We start from the raw sequence: 22,078 nt of genomic DNA on the forward strand, positions 1-22,078 counted from the left end.
TTGTCTATTATGCAAACGAAGCATACAAGAGGCCAGCAGGTCAAGGCCATCCATGTTTAATGATCCAGAGATGCTCTGAAGGGGAGCAGGGGTTTCAAATCTGGACACTGTCTTCGCTAATGATTTGTTTTCTTCTTTCTGTGCCTGTAAGTAGGACATCCTGGGACTTTGTACCACTGCCCCTGCAGAACTGGAGGAGAAACGGCATGTAGGTGTGGAGGGTGGGAAGCAAAGTGGGCACACAGGTACATGGGTCTCTTGGGAGTGGGAAGACAGCGTTGGAGCCCACTGGGCTGTCCTGTGGCTTCACATTAGGAGCTTTTGCCCCTGTGATCCTTTTGCAGTGAAGCCTCGTCTGCCTACAAGTGTTTCTCCCCCTCAGCTGGCACGGTTTCTGCCCCATAGAGCGTGCTGAATTGGTTTAAGGACCAGTTGAGCTCTCCATCACTTGCAGGCTCAGAGATGCAATCACAGACAAGTTGTGGGACAGCAGAAGGTCCTGGTGAAAGTAACAGTGCTGGAGAAAAAGAGCCTTTCATGGTGTTGCCAGCAGAGCTGCTGTGGCAGGCTGAAGCCTGCTTCCCCTGCCCGTGGCCCGTGGCAGGGCCAGTGCTTTTGCTAGGGATGGGCACCGCTTGCTGTCTCTGCTCTTTCTACCTTGCTGGTGCCAACACAGGACTCGTGTAAATAGCAGGTTTTCTTCAGAGCTCAGTGTAGAGAGCTGGATGAGAGCTCCCTCCAGGCAGCAAGGGGAGGGGACCTTCACCTGGCTGCAGAGAGCCCATCCGCCTGGCACCCCAGAGCCACCACGGGCCTGCTGTGGCCACTGCTGCTGGGTGAGTCCTTGCCCGCGTGAGCTGGGGCCACGGAGGCTAGCTGAGCCACTTGGGATATCCGCCAGGGTCACAGAGGTGAAGAGTTCGTGTGGATCAGTTTGTCACTGATCATTTTGTCATTTGGGGCAGAGACCAGGGAAGAGGCAAAGCGCGAGGCCCAGGCCGTGCCAGCTCTTGTTTCTGACAGAAAGATGGCAGCTGGGTGGTGCCAGCAGAGCAGAGGCTGACGGACCTTGCCGGGGGGGAGGCTGCCGAGCTCGGGTGTGTGTGGAGCCTCCAGCACCCGCAGGAGGGGAGAAGGAACAGGAGAGCTGTGAGGCATTATGCGAGTTGTGCTGTGGTAACAACTCCTTCGCCAATTAAATTACCCGACATTAGGCTGGCTTTGATGCAGGGTTTATAGAACACGGTCACTAATCCACCAAGTCAAATCGTGTTTCACCGGCACGCACTTGTGCCTTTTAACAATCGCAAAGGTTCAGTTTTCCTTTTTTTCATGTCCTGTCTGTTGCTGGACCTTTAGGGCTTTAGGGGATAAGAGGATGCTTTGATTTTAATGAAGCCTTTTCTTTTCGGCCATCCTGGGCTCTGAGGCTCTTCAGCGGTGATAAGAGCTCCAGGGTTCTTCTGAACCAAGAAAACAGCCGCGGGCCCTGGGGCACTGAGCAGAGGGCAGCTCCTCTGGGCTGCAGTGCTGGGGGCTGGGAGGCCGGGCAGCAGCAGGGCTGAACCGCCTCCCCCAGCCCGGTGCCTGCTTCTTGTGCGCAGGCTGTTTTAACCGAAGGCGCGAGGGTTTGCTTGCGAGGGGTGTTCTGCCTGTGACTGGCAGCACAGTCGGTGCTGCATCGCTAGCGGAGGATGGGGACAGGGCGTAAAGGCTGGGACAACACGGCGCTGGGCAGTGCGGCTGCGTGTCACAGTCAGGTGAAGCTGGGCAGTAAAAAAAAAAAAAGAGATTACAGATCTACCTGTCCTAAGCTAAGCCTGTGCTGGAACAGCCGTGATCAGGTCTCTGTCCTCCCTCTGAATCTCATCCTTGCAGATGAGATCAGTCTTGATCCGACTTGATCTGTCTGCGGCTTTCGAACCTCTGCCACGGCAGGAGGCCCTGCAGGGTCAAGGTGAACAGTCGCTGGGCTAGCGGGGCTGCCGGGGAATTACCTGCCCTGTAGCCGTGGGGCCTTGCTGATGCAGGAGAAGCCCGGGGTTGTAGTGCCAGTGTGGGGGGTGTCACACAGCAGTGCAGGGCACTGGCACAGACGTGTCACGGGTGGCCAATATGCTTCGGAGCATCGATGCTAAGGGGCACATAGTAGCCGTGATCACCTCGCCAGCAGCCGCTCCTCTTCCAGAGGAAAGTAGCTGCAATAGCTTTTACTTTGAAGTGTGGGACAACAAAACCAAAGCTATTTTTTTTTCCCCTGAGTTGCTTTTGCTGCCATGAGTCCCAAGTTTACTTCCAGCTGTTCCAGACTTGTGTAAAATACAGCCTGGGACAGACTCAAGACATACCGGAGAGACACCTAAAAGACAGGCAAGGCAAGACATATGCCTGGTCTTCAGAAGCACTTCACGTGAGTCCAGCCTGCAGAACGGTGAGCTGTGGTTTTATTTTTCTCCCTCTCTCAGGTAAAGGAGAACCTGTCCTCCCCAGATTGTAGTGGAAGCAGGGCTCAACGGCAACATTTCCCTGCTGTCTCTTAAAGGAGTAATTCCATAGAATCAGAAGCCCTCAACCTGGGGCGTTAACACAGATTGTAGCGTTCTGCTTTGTGCCGTGAGACTAGAGGAGGCAGCAGGTTCACTGTTCAGCAGGCGGCCAGCAGCGCGTGCTCTGGGGGTGGCAGGACTCTCCCAGTCGCTCGGTGCTGGTTTGGATTGGGGCAGTGGCTCTCCCAACAGCCTGGCTGTGCTCTGCTGGGTGTCCCAGCTGGCCGGCCACATGGAACCTCTGCCCCGGCACCCAGCAAGCGGGTTCGCTTTCTGGCCCTTCTCGGCAGCGGGAAGCCTGGCTGCAGGGATTTCCTCCTGGCTTGCATCTGTTGGTCATCGCATCTAACCACAGAGACGGCTGACCCGACTTCTAGCGAGATAAACGTCGTGTCCTTTTAAGCTTCCTTCAAATGCTAACGCTTCAGTGTTTTAGTTTTGATGTAATATACTATGTGTCATACAGAGATTTTGCCAGGGACACTAGGAGGTGGTTACAGCATGTTGGGAGCTGATCTGGAGCGGGACTCAGGACCTCTTTGTACAGCCGTGGTGAAGGCACCAGCAGTCGGGCCAGGACACCCAGGGCATAAATGGCATCGGCTTGGACAAGCCAGCTCGGGCTTCCCAAGGTGACGCGCAGCTCGGCTGTCAGCACGTGCTGGAGGTGGTCAGTGTAGTCACGCTGTGCAAGCCCGTGCAGAGGGCCTCGGGGACAGCTCTGCAGAAGCAGCGTGTGTGTGGGGGGGGGTTACGGAAAGGGACGGCTGCGGGGGGAGGCTGGAAGAGCGAGGGGAGTGTGTGTGCGCACACATGCATGTGTATGTCCATGATTATTTTTTTTTTTAAAAAAAGTGAACAGTACAGTCACATTAGCAGTTGTTGGTTGATGGAAGCTAAAGCTGCTGAGCTTCAAAGCTTAGCTGCTGGAACATCAGAATTTTCAAAATTATGCTTAATTGAGTCATTTACACAGTACACTTAAGCTGAAAGCCCTGAGATGCACTACTAGAATCGATCAGGGTTTATTGTTGAAGTGACAAATGCTTTGCTGGCAGGGGTGTCCTGGCTGGGACACTTTTGCGGCGCTGAAGGAAAAGAACACTGACAGCAGATGCTGCAGGTCACTGCAGGAGAGGGCTCTTCCACAGCTGGTAAGGGGCGACTCAGACCTTGTCTGTGCTGCCACCGCAGACCAAGGCAGGAGAGCAGGTGGGCCGCAGTGCTGCCGGAGCAGCAGGAACAGCCCCTTCGCTCCTTCTGGCCACGAGCAGGATGCGAAGCATCCCGTGAAGCCGGCAGGCACAGCTGGTGCAGGATCCTTGGTGCCTGCCATGGCTGCCACTTGGGGATGAATTTCCTGGCATGCTTCCTGTGCGCCCAGCCCGCCGCTACCACTGCGTTAGCCGTTTCCATCAGTCAGATCAGCCAGGTCTTGTAGCTCTGACAGGCGTTGCTGCTGTGCAGTGAGGGGCCTGGAAGGCGATGGAGCAGGACCGTGCCTCTGTGCCCGCCACCAGTTCCTTCCTCCCTGCTCTGATCCTGGCCTGGATCCAGGCAGCCAACTCCAGGGGGAAAAGGAGGCTGTCACCCACCACCCCTCTGCCCTTCCCTGCTCGCGGTGTTACTTTTTGAACAAGCTGCAGGCAGGCTGGTGTCCAGGTGGGTTCATCGCTCTCTACATCAAAGTGCTCCCGGTAGGAGCTGTGTGGCTGGTGGAGCTCAGGGAGCCTTGTCCCAGGGACCAGCCCTGCAGCCAGCAGCCCCAGGAGCGTGCAAGCAGAGCACGGGGTGTGACACAAGAAAGGGAGCCAGGAGGTATGCTTTAAATACTTTTATTTCTTAATTTACATAAAGGTATATATTTGGCTTATTTATCTTTTTTTTTTATACTCTGAGATTCACAATCAATTGCTCTTAAAAAATAAAATAGTCATTTGCTTCTGAAAGAAATCAGAAAACTATTTTATACTCCTCCCTTGTATAACAAGAAAATATACTAATACTCCCGTACATCACATAGTAAAAGTGATTGTAAGTGCTGGTTTACCAAACAATAAAGCAGATGGAAAAGAAAACAGACAATTAGGACAGAGGGTGCACAGAGGAATTCTGCTTTCCAGAGTACAGCCATTCATTTACGGGGTTCAGTCACCCTGAGGTGACTCTTAGCTACTCTGTGAAGGGGGAGAGGCTCTTGGGGTCACTCCGTGAGCGGCGGCAGCAGGAGGTGTTGTAGTTACTTGGGCTGGCAGTTTGCTGCCTTTGGGTCACCGTCTTGCCTCTCTGTGCAGTTCCCATTACCTCTGTTTCCCTCGCTGTGTACAAGTCACCTAATTGCTTCTGTAGTGGCTGCATGGGTGGAAATGCAGTTTATCTGTGGAGGGAGTTCATGGTGGCTTTAAAAAACCAGACTGTTTATGGAGTGGAGTGGAAGAGAGCCCTCACGATTAACTGAGGGCGTCCTGGACCCTCCCTGGCGCGCTCCGGACACCCTGTGCAGACCCTGATGAATGCAGCAAAGTGCGGGGAGAGGGGACGGAGCCTGCGCCTTGCAGCAAACCATGGGAGGCCCTCGGCCATGGGAGACCTTCGGCCCTCGGGCAGAGGTGGGGAACCGGGGCAGAGCACTGGGGAAGGACCAGTCGCAGCCCAAAGGAACAGGGGGAGGCAGCAGGTACCAGGGAGCGGGGGCAAGACACAGCAGCACCAGCCGATAACCTGGAGACCTTTCCCCTCGCTTGGCAGCCTGTCCTGAGGAGACGTGCCTGTGCTGGGGTGGGGGTGTGCGTAGTGCTCGCCGCCTTTTTGGTAGTATTGTCCCATATGTTCTCAAATGCATTCAGGGGCTCCTGTTTGTGTACTCTGATTTTCAGACATTCACATGAAGTGATTTTGCGTGCAAGAGATCGGTGGCTTTACAGGTATTTCTGTCCTTATTGGGCCTATTTAATTTTGTGGTGAAGTTTAGAACCACAGACACGATGTTGATGTCTTGAACAACTACTTATTTAAGTGACAGGCTGAAATCTTGCTTCATTTGATGTGATGGATACTAAAATACATAGCTACCTCATCAGAAACTAATTCTCTTTTCCTATTAAAAGCCTTTCTTTATAAAACCAGAAATACTAGTTTTAACGAGGGTTCTTACCAGCTTGGATACAAGTAATGTGCATTCAGTCTAGATTTCCATTCTCATTCCAGAAATACTTCCCGTGTGTGTAGCAAACATTGTTCCACTGCTCCTAAACTGCTCCACAAGGTCAACAGCGAACAGCTTCCAGGGCTGGGACATCCATACCCACGCAAAATGGAATCACAGGGGAAACCCACACAGTATCGCTGGCTAAGCCCGGAGCTCAGCACCAGTACAACACAACACTGTAAGTCTTGTTTTAACAATACAGAAGTTCTGGCCTCTACTAGAGTACAGAAACATGACGTCGCTCGTTTATACAGCGAGTATCTCAGCTTGGCACATACAGAAACTGAGGTTAGGCGGTGGCTTTCCCCACATCATCACCGGCAGAAATGGCCCGATGTCCTGGGACAAGGAACAGTGCCTTCAAGTCCGGGGAAGGGGTTTACATGGCAACATAGATCCAGTTTGTTTGGTAATACGTACATTTCATGTCCAGACTGGATGGATCTCTTATTGCCTTAATCTATGGACCCTCGATCTAAGCGAGCTGGCTTCCCTCTAATAGATGAAATACCTTTATAGAGCACTAACTGAACAATTCCTCACAGCTAAACCAAGAAACGCTCAACAAGAAATGCAGCCCTTTGGCTTCTGGCCGTTTGACTATGGGTCATCAACGTGTAAAGGAGCAGCAGCGTCCGCAGGAGGTGGAAAGGCTGAGTTTCCATTCTGTTCATCTCTGAGCTGTCATAGCTGCTGCTTTGGCTTCCTTCTCTTAGCCGGGAACATGTGGGAGCAGGGACTCAGGGATCCCTTGGCGTGGAACTGCTGCAGGTAGGACTCGCTTCTAACTCCCTTGCTTGCTCCCTTCCCTCTTTCCTTGTTGAAAAAAGCCACCGCAACCTCCTTCACACGCACAGGAGGTAAAGCTGGCCTCCTGCAGCAGCGCTGTGCTTCTCTAACCGGGGTGGGGGCTTGTCACGAACGAGGAGAGCTAGTGAAATCACAAAACACTGCAGTTCCCTTTTCATTTTTGACTCCTGAGAATTAAGTTTAAGGACAATTCCTAATCTCCGGACTTCAGCAGGAATGCTTCATGTTGTTAACGGTAAATGCTACAACTGAGAGAGCCTATCGGAAAAGGAATTTAGGAAGCGTGGCTAATCTTCTTTGGTCTCCAAGATGAAATGACTGATTGTTAGGTTGCTTTTTGTTTCTTTTTAAACAGCTTAACATAACAAGGAATTTCTTAATGGGAATCAGAAATTCATGTGCCTTTAAAGCCAAGTGTTTGGCTCCTAGACTACAGAGGCGGTATTTCCCCTACAAATGTAAATAGTGGCACGAGGTGGGAAATGAAGCATTGTTTTGGATTTGCTTTGCTTTATTATTTCTAGCACCCACTTGCTGTTCTCCAGAGGATGCCCAGGCACTCGAGGAAAATTTCTGGCTCTGGTTGTTTAGCCAAATCTTAAAGCTATTGTTAAGGGATTCTGGGTGACAGAGCAACCTTTGCAGAAGAGTCCTGTGGAGTCTGACGAGGAGGAAAGGCTCACGTTGTTACAGGAGTCACCCTCAGAACCCCTCTACCTGGGCAGAGACTGGCTGTGCAGTGAGTAGTAACCGGTTTGCTGGTACCTGGAGTTACTGAGCATCTCTACTACAATGCTGTTCTCTAGGTCCTAGCACATCCTGGAAGTGAACGGCAGAGAAACCCCAGATTTGCTAACGGTACCTTCCCGTGTCTGAGCAAACTTACACCGCGGTCGGGACAGCCAGTTTCCAGACTTAACTCACATCCAGTCCCCGTCTGGCTTTTCCTTTGCTTATTTAGTCCTATTTGCAGCCCAACTGCAGCCACTTGTTAAACATGAGCACAAGGGTGAGGGGCATTCACCCGCTTGAGATGTGTGCTAAGCTGGAGGGGGGGATCTAAACTTGCGGGAGACGCCTAAACAGAAAAAAAGGGAGTGAGGAGTTCACGGAACCAACGCTCTTTCTCTGGAAGCCTGACTCCTTCTCCAGGACCTGCCTTCCCCACGCTGTTGCACCATCAACCTGACCTAGCGTAAATCCGGCGTGTAGAGGCAAAGCGCAGGAAGCAAGACTCAGCGAAACAGCGCCCTGACTGCTTTGCAGACACGTGCTTCTGCATTTGAGACCAACACAGGTCAGACGCTGGCCTTGTATATTAAAGATCTCAGATGCATCTTCATAAAGGTAAACGTGACACCCTGGTAAGAGCAGCCCCGGGACTGTGCATGGGGTTGGGCATGCATTAACCTAAACATCGCTCCAAAGGAAACCGCTACGGTAGAGTATCAGCCACCTGCTTTGAGAATACTGACAGGGAGAATTAGCATTGACGATACACGTGATGCGATATGCATGTAAACAAAGCACGATGTCACTGGCACAGCAGTATTGCACTACCAGGCCCTAGGTAAAGCAACTCAGCCAGCTGGATTTTGGTATTTTAAAAACCTGTGAACCTCCTAGGCAAGGCTGAATTTAGCCTATCAAGCAGACTCTAGAGCCCCTAGGTATTTCTGCCCAAAGTTCTTCTGGGCCTTTCTGTAACAACCACCAGCATACCCAGTGCAGCGAAACTCTCTCCTCTGTCCCGTTGCTCAGCCTCAGGTGACGGGTAAGTCACCCTCTGGCAGTCTTCCTATGGTGCCCTTGCAGGGCCTGATCCCAGGGCACCGAGATGAGGAGAGCTGTAGACATTGCTCATGTCTGGTATGGTTGCACAGGCAGCTCCACATTTTAAATGTTTAAATAAAAACTGTTTATCTAAATATATATATATATATCTGTCATCTAATGTCTTCGGCAGAGATAAAGCATCTTATGACATATTTAAATAAAAAATAATAATCTGAATTAAGCCTTCAGTGTTAAAGAAAAGGTGATGTACAGGATAAGTCCCCAACCTAGTGCAGTCTCTGGGAGTGCTGACAGAACAGCAGCATTCAATAGGACGTAAGTTGCCCTATAAACAATGCGGACTTTGTTGGCTACAACTAAAACCATATACAGAATCTACAGTCACTCACTTGGGTAGCACATTTTGGGTCCAGTGGACAGTTGCTTCCAATGGTCAGAGGAACCTGTGAACGTCCTTATGCTTAAAAAGTTCTTGTGTTCCAGGCTGCCCTGCTCACCTCCGAGTGCCTGGCCCCGCAGGCTGGAGCGGTGCGATTGATTTGGTGCTGGATAACCCTGCCAGGGTGCTGTGGAGCTGAAGGATCCACCGGTTTCCAGTACGGAAGGGCTTTGAGCTTGAGATTGTTGTGATGGTGGTGGGAGCAGGAGTTCACTTGTTTCCTTCACTGGCAGCTGCAAACAAGGGAGAAGGTGGTGGTTAATGGGGTAGTCACGGGAATGGATCGGTAATCGTGAACTCACGCGCCCCAGCTTTGTGGCAGAGGCCAGCGAAGAGAGCCCTTGCCTCCATGCAAGCTGGCGGCTAGCAAAGCGTGACCAGCGTGGAGACAACACTTTGGGATGGACTGTAGTCTTTTGGGATGGGAAATAGGAATGCACCGAGATCCAGGCACAGCCTGCTCGAGGACTGAACCAGCAGCAGGTTCAGACTCTTGTCCGTAGCATTCAAGGGCATCACCCACGTCTTGTCTATGTCAGTTGTGTAGATACAGCTTTTGGTGATGTGATCTGAAACAGCTCAGCAGGTAATGGTTAATTTTTGCTGGACTGTTTTTAACCCCATCAATTAACTAAAAAAAACCCAGGGCCCTCCTCTTGCCTTAAATTGTCATTTTCAAAACTGCTGTCCTTTGGAGAGCCCAGCTGGCAGCCTCGCTGCTGCTGAGGCAGAGCGGACACTGGCTTTCCCCCAGCACGTGGTGGGACCCCCTTGCTTTAAAGAGCGGTCTCAGCACATCTATTGACCGGCGAGGTACCCCTTGTGTACGCTGTGGCACATCCAAGCGGCCAGCAGCTTGCCTAGATGAAGTGGAGAGGCTAACAACCAGTTCTCTCACCGCAGGATTTCTGTGGGAGGGTCTGCGCTCCACCTTACGCAGGAAATTGCCCCTGACCTTAAAAATCCCTGACTGCTGAGCTACAGATCAATTCCCTCAACCTGTGTACAACTGGACCAAAAGAGAAGAAAGTACAACGAAAAACCTGGGTGTGGACAGGACCCAAGTGTCTTTTATAAGACCCAGTCTTTTATAAGGCGAGTCTCAGCATCAGCAACACCACCAAATAGTTCCTCCCAGATCTTTTGAGGCTTTTTTTTGTTTGTTTTTTAAAACCCACCCTTTATCTAAAAGCTACTGATAAATAATGTGTGAGTACATGTCCAGCCCAGAGACTACAAGGTACAGGCAGGCCTATCCTAGCCTTAGTTTACAGCAGAATACACTCCCCTCTGTGGAAATAACCCATCTGCTGTACTAGAGATTGCATTAAATCCTTCCCCCCAAAAGGCCGTTCTTAAGTGTGTTATTGAATTCTGATTTTATGATTAGGCTTTCAATGCATTTAATTTATGGGAAAGAAATCTCCTCTTCAAAAACTTGCTTTAATTAATTTTGGCTACGGTAAAATGCTGGGAAGTGTTTATCAATTGTAGCAGCTCTGAGCGGCGGCGCTGTGACTGTTGGTGAGTGATAAGAATAGCACGAACACAAGGGAGAAGAAAGGGCAGCAGGAGGGGGACTCTCCCTCTGGCTCACTGCCGAGGTCTCAGCTCTGTCACCCTGGATCCAGGGTCACAGCGGGGGACAGTCCTAGCAACAACGTGCAAGTTCACGTGCTGCCAGAAAATATTTTTCTGCAGAAAAGTCGGAATATGCTAGGAGCGGTCATTTGATAGCGAGCCGACATTGGACCAGGAGCAATGCAGCAGGAGGTTTTATGAACGCCAGATACGTTCTAATTTCTGGCCTCAGACAACCACACCTGCTGCTGGTCAAGTCGACTGGAGCAGAATGGTCTTATCTGCTCCAAGAAGGGAGCACCAGGTTTCTGGAAGCAACTTGCTACAACAAAGGACACTTGAGCTGACCCCTGGTTTCCCTGTTCTGATTCCGATTTGGGTTAAGGGTAGCAGAGGTGTGAGCCATGGCTGTCTGAGGCTAACTTTCCAATTTATAAGGAAAGAAATCGGTTGACAGGGGTTCTGGAGCACGTGGGTAGCTTAAAACCAGTTGCTGTGTGGGTCACTTACCATCTCAGACTTTCACAGAGGCTGGTGGCATCACGAGTTGACTGACCCTGGTGAAGGAAAAACAAAAGTGACATGTGAAAGCTGCAATTAGCAAAGAAACAGGCTCCTAAAAACATAGCAGCCTATTAAATCCAGGTTCCTGTCGCTTAACAATTTCTAAAGAGCTAGGACAGTAATAACTGTCCTGCACAGGAGCGTAAAGCTGAAACCCTTTCACACAGCGGTGCCTGATAGCGATTCTGACAATGATAGCTGGAACATGCCAAGTAACGTTGCTGACACTAATTGACAAGGATTTGGGAAGGTCCCAAATGCATCCAGGCACAGCAATTGTTTCCCGAAGCCAGTAACGAGGTTGTTTATACAGTGGCTGTTGGATGGTGTCCTTCAGTCTGACAGCATAAATGTAAACAGTCACCACTGATAAAAATTAAATTAAGTAAAAAGGAGCTGTCTTTCAGTTCTCAGCTCCTGAAGACCTGCTGCTGTTGTAGACAGCTGCTCCCGAGGGATGGATGGAGACTGTGGTGGTACCAGGCAGGAGCTGGTCTCGGCAAGGTGCTGCCCTGCACCGCCGGCCGCCGAGGGGAACAGCACCAGTTTGCTCGGCGGGGTACCCGGGCAAAAGGCAGCAACAGGTTTTACAAAGTTCGTGCCTTAGACCTGCTCCTCCTCAGGGCACTACATGCCCTGCGCGTTCAGCCCTCCTCGTGGGCCGCAGCAGGTCACCTCGCCTCTCCCTGACGCCGCTGTGCCTTCCTGGGCTGTGGTGACTTGGGGACACGGACACACTCCTGAGACGGCGCTAAGCACAGCCAGGCCCCTGTCTGGGCCGTAAGAAGGACAAGTAAGACCTTGGGGACTTATTTTCTATCTTGGATGCTCACTGACCTCACTGGGAGCTCCTAGGTCCTTGCAATACGCTGGAAACCCCACCCCCACCCCTCACCCAGGGACCTGGCCTGACACTGCCATGCTGGGCTGCTTTCACCCAAGTGCACTTGGCCAACAAGAGGATAAATCTGAGTCACAAAGGAGGAGTCTTTCGGCTGTGCTAACTTCAAATAACAAATAAACAGTAGCCTTTTATACCTCAAAAGATGGCACGGGTTGCCATCACATGCAAAAGCACAGCTACTTTCCGATTCAGCGAAAAACTTGGGCAGGTTTACAGGGGAGAGGACAGAAACCATCACGGCCTGAGGTCCCACCAGGTAAGAACTTCTCAGTGAAACATCATTTTCCTTCGGAAAATGTTGCTTCATTAAAAGTCACCTGTGGCTTTTCCCCAGACCTCATACCCCACGCGGGACAAACTTTTTTGCTGAAAAGGTATGATGCTGGATTCAACGTGTTCCAGGATAAAAATTCACCAGTGGCTAGGGGACACCTTGCGAGAAATCTCTGCATCAGAAAGCGGCCCAGTTCAACCTACAGCTCTTAACCTCACACCAGCCTCGCAGGAGATTTGTCTCCGAGATGCACAGAAGCCTCTGGACCTTTTCAGGCTATAAACTGAAATATTTTTGATGCAGGAGCTGCTGGAAAGTTTCTTTGTAGAACTGTCATTCTCGGTAACCCCACTGCTTTGGTCATGACATTGTGTCGGATGTGGCGGTGTGCTTTAACAGTCAGAATCCAGTGGGGAGAGAAAACACACCGCCCTGTACCACCACAGGCAACCTCGGTAGGAAGCAAACTGATAGGTTAGGAAACCATCACAGGATACCAGACCTCCAGATGTTCGAATATGCTGTAACGTTTGAAAGTCAAGTCCCTTAACATGTAACTCATGCCACATTTTTACATACACATTTACACGAAAAAAAGTTCGTTTTGCCGTTAGTTTCTCTTTAGCACAGGGAGGCCACCTACACTGCTGACGGATGAACTGGGAATACACACACAACTGTCCCTCCTGTGTCACTTAGAGTTCAGCCCCCTCCACGGTAACAGGTACCTCCCACATCAGTACGTATGTTGTCCCCCCCCAGTCATGAGACTTACTCGGTCTTTGCATTTTAACACATTTCTCCCCACTTGGCTTTATCTGTTTTGCAGATGGGAACGGAGGCCTGGAAGGGCTAATCCTGAGATGCATTTACAAGATTTCACAGGACATTAGACCCACGTGCCTTGAGAAGCCGCTGGGACGAGAAGTGGCTTTCAGGGCTCACAGAGGAAGCCAGCGGGCAGAGGAGGGGGCTGAAACAGCCCCCCGCCCCGGGTTTGGGACTGTGCAAACTCCCTGCAGCTTCTCCCTGAAGCTGTTGGAGACGGTGGGCGCTGACGTAGGCACAGCCTGGTTGCAGGGGGCACAGCTTACAGGTGGCAGCAGGTCAGCTGTGAATTTTTTATCAGGGTTTTTTTTCCAAGCAAAACCACTAATAATAAATTTTAGATTCTCTTAGGTGGTTAAAATGTAGTACATGGACTTAAGCTCACAAGGCTCAAGAGCATCTAAATCCCTGTTTCGGTCCCACTCGCCTCTCTAATAACGATAATCCCACACTGAATAGATTGTCGCTTCCGATTTGGTGGTATCTGCTGGGTAAACACTGGATCCTAAATTGTTCTATTTTCTTTGCAGTGTTTTTTCAAGATTGTGAATGTTTTCTTTCCTTGAAGAGAGCGGGGTGGGAACCAGTCTCTTGTTTCCTGAGGGGGAGGAAACTTACCCAAATTGCCTTTCAAGAACAGAAGCCGTACAACTTTTTTTTGTTGTTTTTTACGGGCTCCTCCAGCAGTTAAAAATGTGGCTGACTCCTTCTAACCCCATCATTTCCTCTCCTGTCAAACCTAAATATTTCTCCTAGATCCTATCAAACCGATTCCATGTAGTGTGACAGGATCTATAATTCTAAAGTATTTATAAGACTGTCTGTTTAATATTAAACTACATGCTCTAGAGCTGTTAAATATTTATACTATGTAAAATGGATCTAATCTCACAGCACCTCCGCCGGTTAGAGTACTGCATAAGAAAAAGACGATGAAATTAAGACAACAGGTGAGTGGCCAGGATTTTTTACAGGTCAGCTATACTCTACTCATCTCAGGAACTGTGCAGAGATGTTCTCCAAACACTGTGTCCCCTTCAGTCCAGCTGGCCACCAAGCCAACAGATCGTGGAGGTTACAACCTGTAGGACAGCCAGCGCTGCTGTGCAGTTCCTGGCACAGTCTGAGCCCTGCGTGGCCACTGAAAAAAAAAAGAGTTTTTTGCTGCCCACATCCAATCCAGGAGTGCTCTGCTCCACCCTGTGCCAGCAAGAATAAAACCCAGATCTCCCTCCTCACCTGCAGCTCCATCTGCTCCAGCAATTTCAGGTGAAGCTGTGAGAAGCAGTGGCGGGATATACGTCCCACTGACTTGCCGTAACATATAGGCTACTAAACGTTTGAGCTCCATGAATGTGTCAGCTCTGTTCATGAGCTCAAACTCCAGCAAGTAACAGGACAGCAAGAAGGAGCACACACTTCGGTACGTGCAGCACCATCATGTGCAAGACTCCAAGAGAAAGGCTGCGGTTACATAAAGCTTTTGTGAATGCTGCCAACACCATTTAATGTTAAGTTTCATACAGAACTTGAACAACACACATATTTCAGTATCCTACAGCTTTCCGAAAGCCCTGCATTCTTGCTATCTAAGCAAGTCAGGCTCTGGCTTTTGTAACCAAGAAGCACATTAGGAAATAACATCCTAATTTTTATAGCCTGCTGTACTTAACATCACTTAACTTTCACAACCAACAATAAAATGCTTCGGTGGGGTCCTTCTAGCCTGCAAATAACTCATTTTTTGACTAGCAGGAGCTCGTTCAGCAGATGAGTATTGGGGCTACAGGGGCAGCTAGATCACTGGCCTCAGCAGCAGCTCTTGCCTGTGATCAAGGATCCTTCTTCCTTTTATTTCACTGGAGAGAATTCTGTGTTTCTGAAGCACCGTGCAACATGCTACAACGTGCTGCTTGAAGCAGCGCTTTAGGAAGGGGTACCAGCCTTCTGAACCTCCTCAGATGTTGCTGGGGGGGGGGGCGGGGGTAAAACCTCTCCAAAAGGCTTTGTGAACACACCAAAATGAGAAAACTTGGGTGATGCAATGTTTACATGGACAGACATCCCTGAAAGGTAATGAGACTTTATGGCCCTACATCTACAAAAAACAAATTTCTTTTTCAAATACAGCTAGTTAAAGGGGTGGGTTTTCTTGGCATGGAAGGATTAGAGCCAATGACACACTCCACCTGCGTTACCAGTGATGACTTGCAGCCCAGCCAGGTGTGGCGTTCTGCAAATCCTGTTGCTGAAATGCATCAGCAGCATTCAGACCTAACGTTGCTGTCTGAACCTATGCAAGAACAGAGGCTATGGATCATCATCTGCAGCTCCACACCTGTATGACTTTAAATGTAAAAGTGAATTTTATGGACTGATAAATGAACACAGGAAGCCACTTGCACTCGAGGTCAGCTCATGCTGCTGCTATCGCTGTTCCTGCAGATAACCGACAAAATAGGGCGTGGGAGAGCTGGGGCAGCCTTCCACACTGGGTTTCTTGATCTCCAAATGCACCCGACCACCGGTCCATCAGGTAAGTTAAAATCCTCGGGTAGAAGTAACGCTGTCACGGTGGCCTCCCTGACGCAAGAGGACACGTGTAGTTGCAGCTGGAGGGAGAAAGGAGATCAGCAAGGCAGAGGAGGACAGAGGGGACTACGGCACAGACTCTCTCTGCACAGTAGCCACCTCCTCATTCACCAGCCGTGGTTCAGAGAGGGCGAAATGTCAGGAAGGTGTATGCTCCACATACTGGCCTCACTTCAACCACCACCGCGTTACTGCAGGGATCAATCGCTTTAAAGAAATCCTTGCTGAAGCCGAGTGCCAAAACAATTCACATTTTAGTAGACAAAGGAGGGAAATGGACACAAGTTTACAGACCGTCCCGCTCATATTTTCCATCTCTGGCTGCATACTGTCAACACCCTCATCAACAGAGTCAGCTTCGAGGGGATGGAACGCTTACTGCAGCTGGCCTGCCAGCAATACAAAGCAGTAACACAGGACAGGGAACACCTTAGAGACACATCCAAGCACCCCTCGTACCTTGGCACACCTCATTCGTGCTCTGCACAGACCCTCCTGCTTTGTCTCACCGGTATTTCACCACCTGGGGACTTACAGCTGCATTTCACTGGGATTTTGTCACCCTGAGGACTTTGAATCGGTCAAACTCCATGAAAAGCACCAGGTTTTATCGAGTAACGCACAGGGTCACACGTGCGGCACTGAGCTCACACAAAGATTTCTGCCCCTGAAACAAATCAAAGAAGTCCATGGCTATTCTGCTTCCTCCTATTATTGTGCTCACCGCAGAAGCTGCCTTACCTATTTGCAGCATCCTCTCTCAGCCTGGCTCCCTACACGCATGGGAGTGTAACGTACTGGTCCCAGCAATGTCTCACTGTTTTGCCAGATGCTTTATGAGGAGCACAACCAGCAGGCTGGAGGCTCCAGTTCCAGTGTGCAGCTTTTCTGCCTTTCATGATACAGAGTTTTTAATCAAGCGGTGCAGAATGTACATTAGCCATTACTGTCCCCCGGTAATTAAGCACAGCTGCCGTTTGCACCTGCAGTTGGAAGGGGCTGGCTTTGCTTCCCCGCTCCACAACAGACTTCTCCCGGGATGCTGAACAAACTCCTAGGTGCGCTGGTGCCTCCATCTCCTCCCTAAAAACTGGCTGCAGAACATCAAACCTTCGTTCAAAACCTGTTGCCTTCTGAGCAGGGTGTAAAACCAGCCAAATCGAGGATTGCTGCCAGAGAGCACGTCCTGTTTGAACTGAACCGAAGCTATTTTGATAGTGAACTCAGTAACTTTGGGACAAAGACGCCCATGAATAACTGCCTTACTGCAGAAATTTGGTGCTTTGATTTAAAAGGCTCCTACTATGCTGCTGCTGAAAAACTGACTGGAAGTGAAGATGCATGAAACATAAGCAATAATAATACATCAACCTAGAAAGCTCCCAGTGAGTGGTACCGGGACAGGACTGGCACAGCTAAAAATAAGTCTATGCACTGAGCTCCCTGATGCATCGTGACAGGTTCATCCAGCCTCCCAAGAACAGGGTCTGTTTGATGAAATAAAACAGTTTCTGTTTGAGGTCAGTTTACAACAGGAATAGGAACACTAATAACAAAGAATCAGGCAGAGAAGTAGCTCGCATTGGAGTAAGAAACCACTACTTCAATTAGCTCTGCTGCCTGCTTGTGCTCACTCATTTCTACCCAGGGAGGAACCCTGGGGCTTGTGTAAATCTGAAGCACTTCAAGGCTCAGGCAGGACGGGGTTGTGTGCATCCCCCAGCCCCTGGCACAGAGCTGCCCTTCCCTCTGGAGGCAGCAGCGGTGGAGCAGCGGGTCCTGAGCAGCAGCTCTGGTGGAGACAGCCCGATGGGAGCTGCATGCTGGTGACGACAGGTGCTCCACCAGCTGCGCTGAAGAAATGAATTGGCTTAGATCCCCTTTTCTTCCTGCACGTCAGTGGGTTTAGCAAATGGAATATGATAATCGTGTACAGCAAATACACTTTTTTTTTTTCTCTATTTCGTACGGCCCCGTAAAGCTGTGCAGGCTATGTTAGTATCTGTTCATTTAATCTAGGTGCTGAGCATATTTGCCTCCAGAGGAAGAAACATAGGTCAGCTTCTATTTTTCCTCTTTCGCAGATCTTGACAGAGGAGAAAACTGGCACAAAGAAAAAAATCAATAACCTTTCCTTCTATTTTTCTGGGCAGCTGCAACAGAGCAGATGTGAAGGCGAGCGGGTAACAGCCCTCATTAGGGTATCGAGGACCTGGATGGAAACAAACTCCAGAGATCGGTCTGCCTTACCACTCTGCATCGGTACACTGATGTAGACTCCTGAAGTTCATGAAGACATGGGTCTCTGAAGCCCTCAAACCCTGGTGCCTGAGTCCATCCCTGGATGTATAATTCTGCCAGATATTGATGGGCTCACAATTCACGTGGCAGGATTTTTAGTGCCATGGAAGAGGTGGGTAACATCATACTCTTGTGTCCACTGAAATAATGGAGCAAAGGGGAAGTGGAGGGTCTTCAATTATTTTTTTTTTGCCATGATTGAATGGGAAAGTGGATAAAGCATGACATAAAAAGCAAATATGATCTAATTAAACCTTTAAACAAAAAATCCCGTAGAACTTCCTGATGCCACTTGATTAGAAACATACTTCTTACCCTCCAAAATAACTGCCTCAGGATACAGCTCTTTCCACCAACTTCTAAGCTACCAGGTATGGAACCATCCTTCTGTTTTGCTGCACTGTAACAGTCTGGGCAAGCCCCATCTGGCATGTGGCAGCGGTCTGGCAGCAACTTTAGCAATGACCAAGCCAAAGCCCTTACGACACTCCTTGTTGAGGCACTGAAAGTAATACTCCAACCATTTTGTCCCCGTTTCACTAAAAGATGCCATTCAAGCAAAGGACTCAATCAGAAGTAAATAACTATAACACACCTACAAGTCCCAGCTTGCTGAAAATCTGCCTTGCAGATTTCTCCACTCAAGGAGGTCACCTACTACTGATAATAGTCAGTACCTTCCTAAGATGCTCTGCGGCTGTGACAGGCTTCAGGAAACACACTAGCAGGGCTGATTTTTTTTCATGATTTTTTCTATTTCCTTGTGTCAAAAAGGGTTTCTGGCTTGGAAGGCTGCCTTCTGTTCAGTGCTCCAGTCACCTGCGTGGGATCTGATCAGATTTCGTATCTGCGCCAGGGCAGCTATAGCAAAGAAACTGTCTTGGCAAGAGTTTAAAATATCCTCCTGCATGGTAAAAGTCCCTCCATGCCAAGAACTGTCCTTTGCGATGACAGCGCAAATTGACATACTGAATCCATTGTAAGCATATGATTTCAGTGCCCCTTGTACCTTGTGGGCAAGTGCTTTCAATCCCGTTTTACAGCTGATGAGCATTTTGGGGACAGCATCTGACTTCTGGAAGGTCACAGAAGAGTCAGTAGCCAAGACAGCACTTAAGACTCCAAGTAGTTCTTGATCTGGTGCTCTTCTTGGACAAGTCAGCTGTGCCTTCCTGTAACTTCAGGCACATGGAGAAGTTCTGTTCTTGCTGTAGAACAGAACCTAAGCAGCTAGGAACGGTCTAGGAATATTGTTTTCCCTTCTCCATGGCACAGGAGATTAACCTCAAAAGGTCAGTGTACGTGGGGAATTGATGGGTTTGGAGAACCACAAAGTTCTGTCTGCAGCCTCTTCCACAGATCGCAGTTAGCGCGAGCTATGCCAACACCAGCTGGCTGAATCCTTTTGACTGTACTTAAGCAAAGCTCCTGCTGCCAACAATTAACTTGAATGGCATATTTCAAATGCCGTGAGCGTTTTGTGTAAGGACCACAACTGAGCTCAAAATATCTGTGAACGACCAAACTGACTTCTGACATCTTCCTACCAAACCTGCAGGAAATCCTCAGGTTGACTAAAACAACAGAGCAGTGTTATTTCTATATGGGACCGAATTTTCCATCTACACGAAAGCAGCAGCTCCCAACTGAAGAAGCAAACCAGCATTTAAAATTCAGCCAGTCCCAAGCCGTTACATTCTTTTATTTGCTAGCTCTATTCATGGAGTTACAAACAGCTAGTAAACAGGGGAGACCCCCCCCAGCTCTACAAGCAGGCTTTCCCCACCAATACTAGAACTACTTATATTTTCTCCTCCTCTTCCCTTTATATTCTCAACTCTTTGATTCCATATAAACCATCTAATAGTTTAATCTTATTCCATCTGCAGTCTATGCATCTTTATCATGCCACTCTTGGATAATTCAAAACGCACTCCTTGCCTCTCTTCTTCCATCACCATAGATCTGCATCCTAATCTGGGTTTTGTGCTGTAAATTCACATGCCTCCAAAGGCCAAGGACATCTTATCTGGGCTAAAAAAGCATTGTGAGCTTTTATCACTATAGGAACTGTTTAATTATTGTTCTTTTGTAAAGTAAAAAACAAACAAAGCAATCACATTACTCCCCCTAAATAGCTGAGTATCAGCAGTGAGCGAACTCTTTCTCAAATATCCCTTTAGGGGAGTTGTTAAAATCCACCTGCTGGCCCTGAAATCCAAACTCTGCTTCAATGCAGCACAGAGACACTTCTCTAAAGTAGGTGTCCAGCCCCTTTTAAAAAAGAACACCTTGCAGTATGTCTTAACATATTTCATAGAATAAATATTCTTTTTAGTAATGCAAACAACCAGAACGGAACATGCTCTGTATCCATCTAGCATGCCACTTTATACCTGTGACACTATTAATGGAGGGGACTCTATATCCTTTGCTGGCAACAACATGAGGTCATCCGATGGGTCCTTTCTGTCTCTAACTGCTGCAACAGAAAAATCAGAGAAAAAGAAGGTTGACAACTCTGTGAGTCCTTCCCCTGCCCCACATAATAGAATCTGCAAAGCAAAAATAAGGTCAGACACTTTCAAATTGCTGCAATAGGAGAACTGGGAGATCATTTTTTATCTAGTTCTAGCAAAGGCTAAAAATAAGCCTGATGTGAGGCAGAAGACAGAGTCTGAAAATGGATTATTCTCATTTTTCCTGTAATGTAATTTGCAGATGTGCCATGTTTAAGAGCAGAAAAGGTGCATGGACTAGGGATTGTTCTTTTTGTGGCTTGCACTCTCTAGTCTGTAATGGGTATTTTCTTTCTAGCGTTTGTACCCACCACTTTTAAAATGAAATGTTAATCAGCACTGCTACTCAGCGAGAATTTCCACACCTGATCAAAGGTGTGAAGAGTAAAATTTTTTTCTTATTAACTGCTTAAATCTAATTTTAGGAGAGAAGAAAAACCTACTAGAGCTGTTTAAATAACCTGATTCTTGTCATGTAAACAAATGGGTGAACCCTTTAGGCTTGCAGGACTCTCTGAAGTGCTGAGTGCTGGCTAGTTAAATAGTTAAATTCTTCTGTTCTGATCAGCTGCAGCAGTGCAGCTATTTATTCCTGTTCACGTCTGCACCAGGGATACACACTGCAGTTGCATCCTGCTGCCTGATCTGCATTGCTGTATCTTTAGCAAAAATACCCAGCATATATCTTGCAGGACGCAGAGCAGGACTGAACAATTACAAAACTTGGGATACCCATCCAGAGCATCTCTCTGCACCTCTGGAAAGATATGGGAAAAAGAAAATCTCATGCTGCCAGGTATAAAACTAGGTATTAAAGAAAAAAATGAAATTAAATTTAAAAATCCTTTGAAGGGTAGGCTATCCTCTAGGGTGGAGTTTTTCAGGAAAAATCTCGGTGAGTTTGGGTTTTCCCTCAGCAACGCCTGGGAGTGGCCACTGTAGCAGACAGCACTGGGGGGTCACCCTGCGCCTGCTGCAGAGCATCGGTGGTCCTGCAGGTCTGTGCCCGTGCAGAGCGCGAGCGTCGGTGCTCAGCAAAGCTCCAGATGCTTCACACTCAGGCTGGCTGCCCAGAAAAGAATCATGTTACACGCTAATTACATTACAGTGATTTATATGGCCTGGCACCCAACTGTTGTCACAGCTTGGGGAAAGGACTTTTTTTTCTTTCTTCCCTTTTCATAATAAGAAGAGCACATTCTTTCTAATTACTGGTGAAGCCATTGCTTCTAATAAGTACCAATGCAGACGTTTCTTCTGCAGCTCCCTAGGGTGAGGCTTTGTTTTTTTCAAGTTATCTGCATTATGAGCGAGGAAAAGGACACAGACAGGCCACAGATGCAATTCTCAGCAGTGCTGAGCTTTTACTTCCAACGAGTGCGGTACCTGAAGCGCTCCTGACCTCTGAAAGCCGCTGGCTGGCTGATAGCTGCCGAGGCTGCACAGGGCTCAGTGATGGAGCTGGGGAATAAAAGTAAGGTTATCAGATTCCTGCTCCCTTTCTGTAGGGCTCTGCCATGGCAAGACTGTACGTGTACGTATCGTCTTCCAGAGGCTCTCAAAGTACGGCTTGGGTCTCACAAATTTTCATTAAGCAGGTAAGAGAAACACAGTACAGAGTGCAGTCACGTCTGGAAATAAAATACGACTGCTTTAACCCTCCGCTGCAGTACAGAACGGGAAAGGAACAACAACAGAGTCAAGTGAAATCACAG

The 22,078-nt window shown here is 48.8% G+C and overlaps 1 protein-coding gene across 3 annotated transcripts in view; it reads right to left on the reverse strand.

Moving 5' to 3' along the window:
• Positions 1-4,376: 4,376 nt before the first annotated feature.
• Positions 4,377-22,078, reverse strand: part of SPNS2 (SPNS lysolipid transporter 2, sphingosine-1-phosphate) — a 141,485-nt gene continuing 123,783 nt past the window's right edge. Inside the window, exons 12-13 of one of the 3 annotated variants that reach the window (XM_055728555.1) lie at positions 10,892-10,938; positions 4,377-9,033 (exon numbers count right to left, since the gene is read on the reverse strand). In XM_055728555.1, coding sequence (XP_055584530.1) covers positions 10,896-10,938 — 43 coding nt within the window. In that variant the 3' untranslated portion in view covers positions 4,377-9,033; positions 10,892-10,895. Of the gene's footprint in view, positions 9,034-10,891; positions 10,939-21,213; positions 21,825-22,078 lie in introns of those variants that run through there. The other 2 variants (XM_055728562.1, XM_055728542.1) reach the window with 2 other exon arrangements.

Source organism: Falco cherrug, chromosome 1 (assembly GCF_023634085.1).
Source record: "Falco cherrug isolate bFalChe1 chromosome 1, bFalChe1.pri, whole genome shotgun sequence".
Taxonomy (NCBI): domain Eukaryota; kingdom Metazoa; phylum Chordata; class Aves; order Falconiformes; family Falconidae; genus Falco; species Falco cherrug.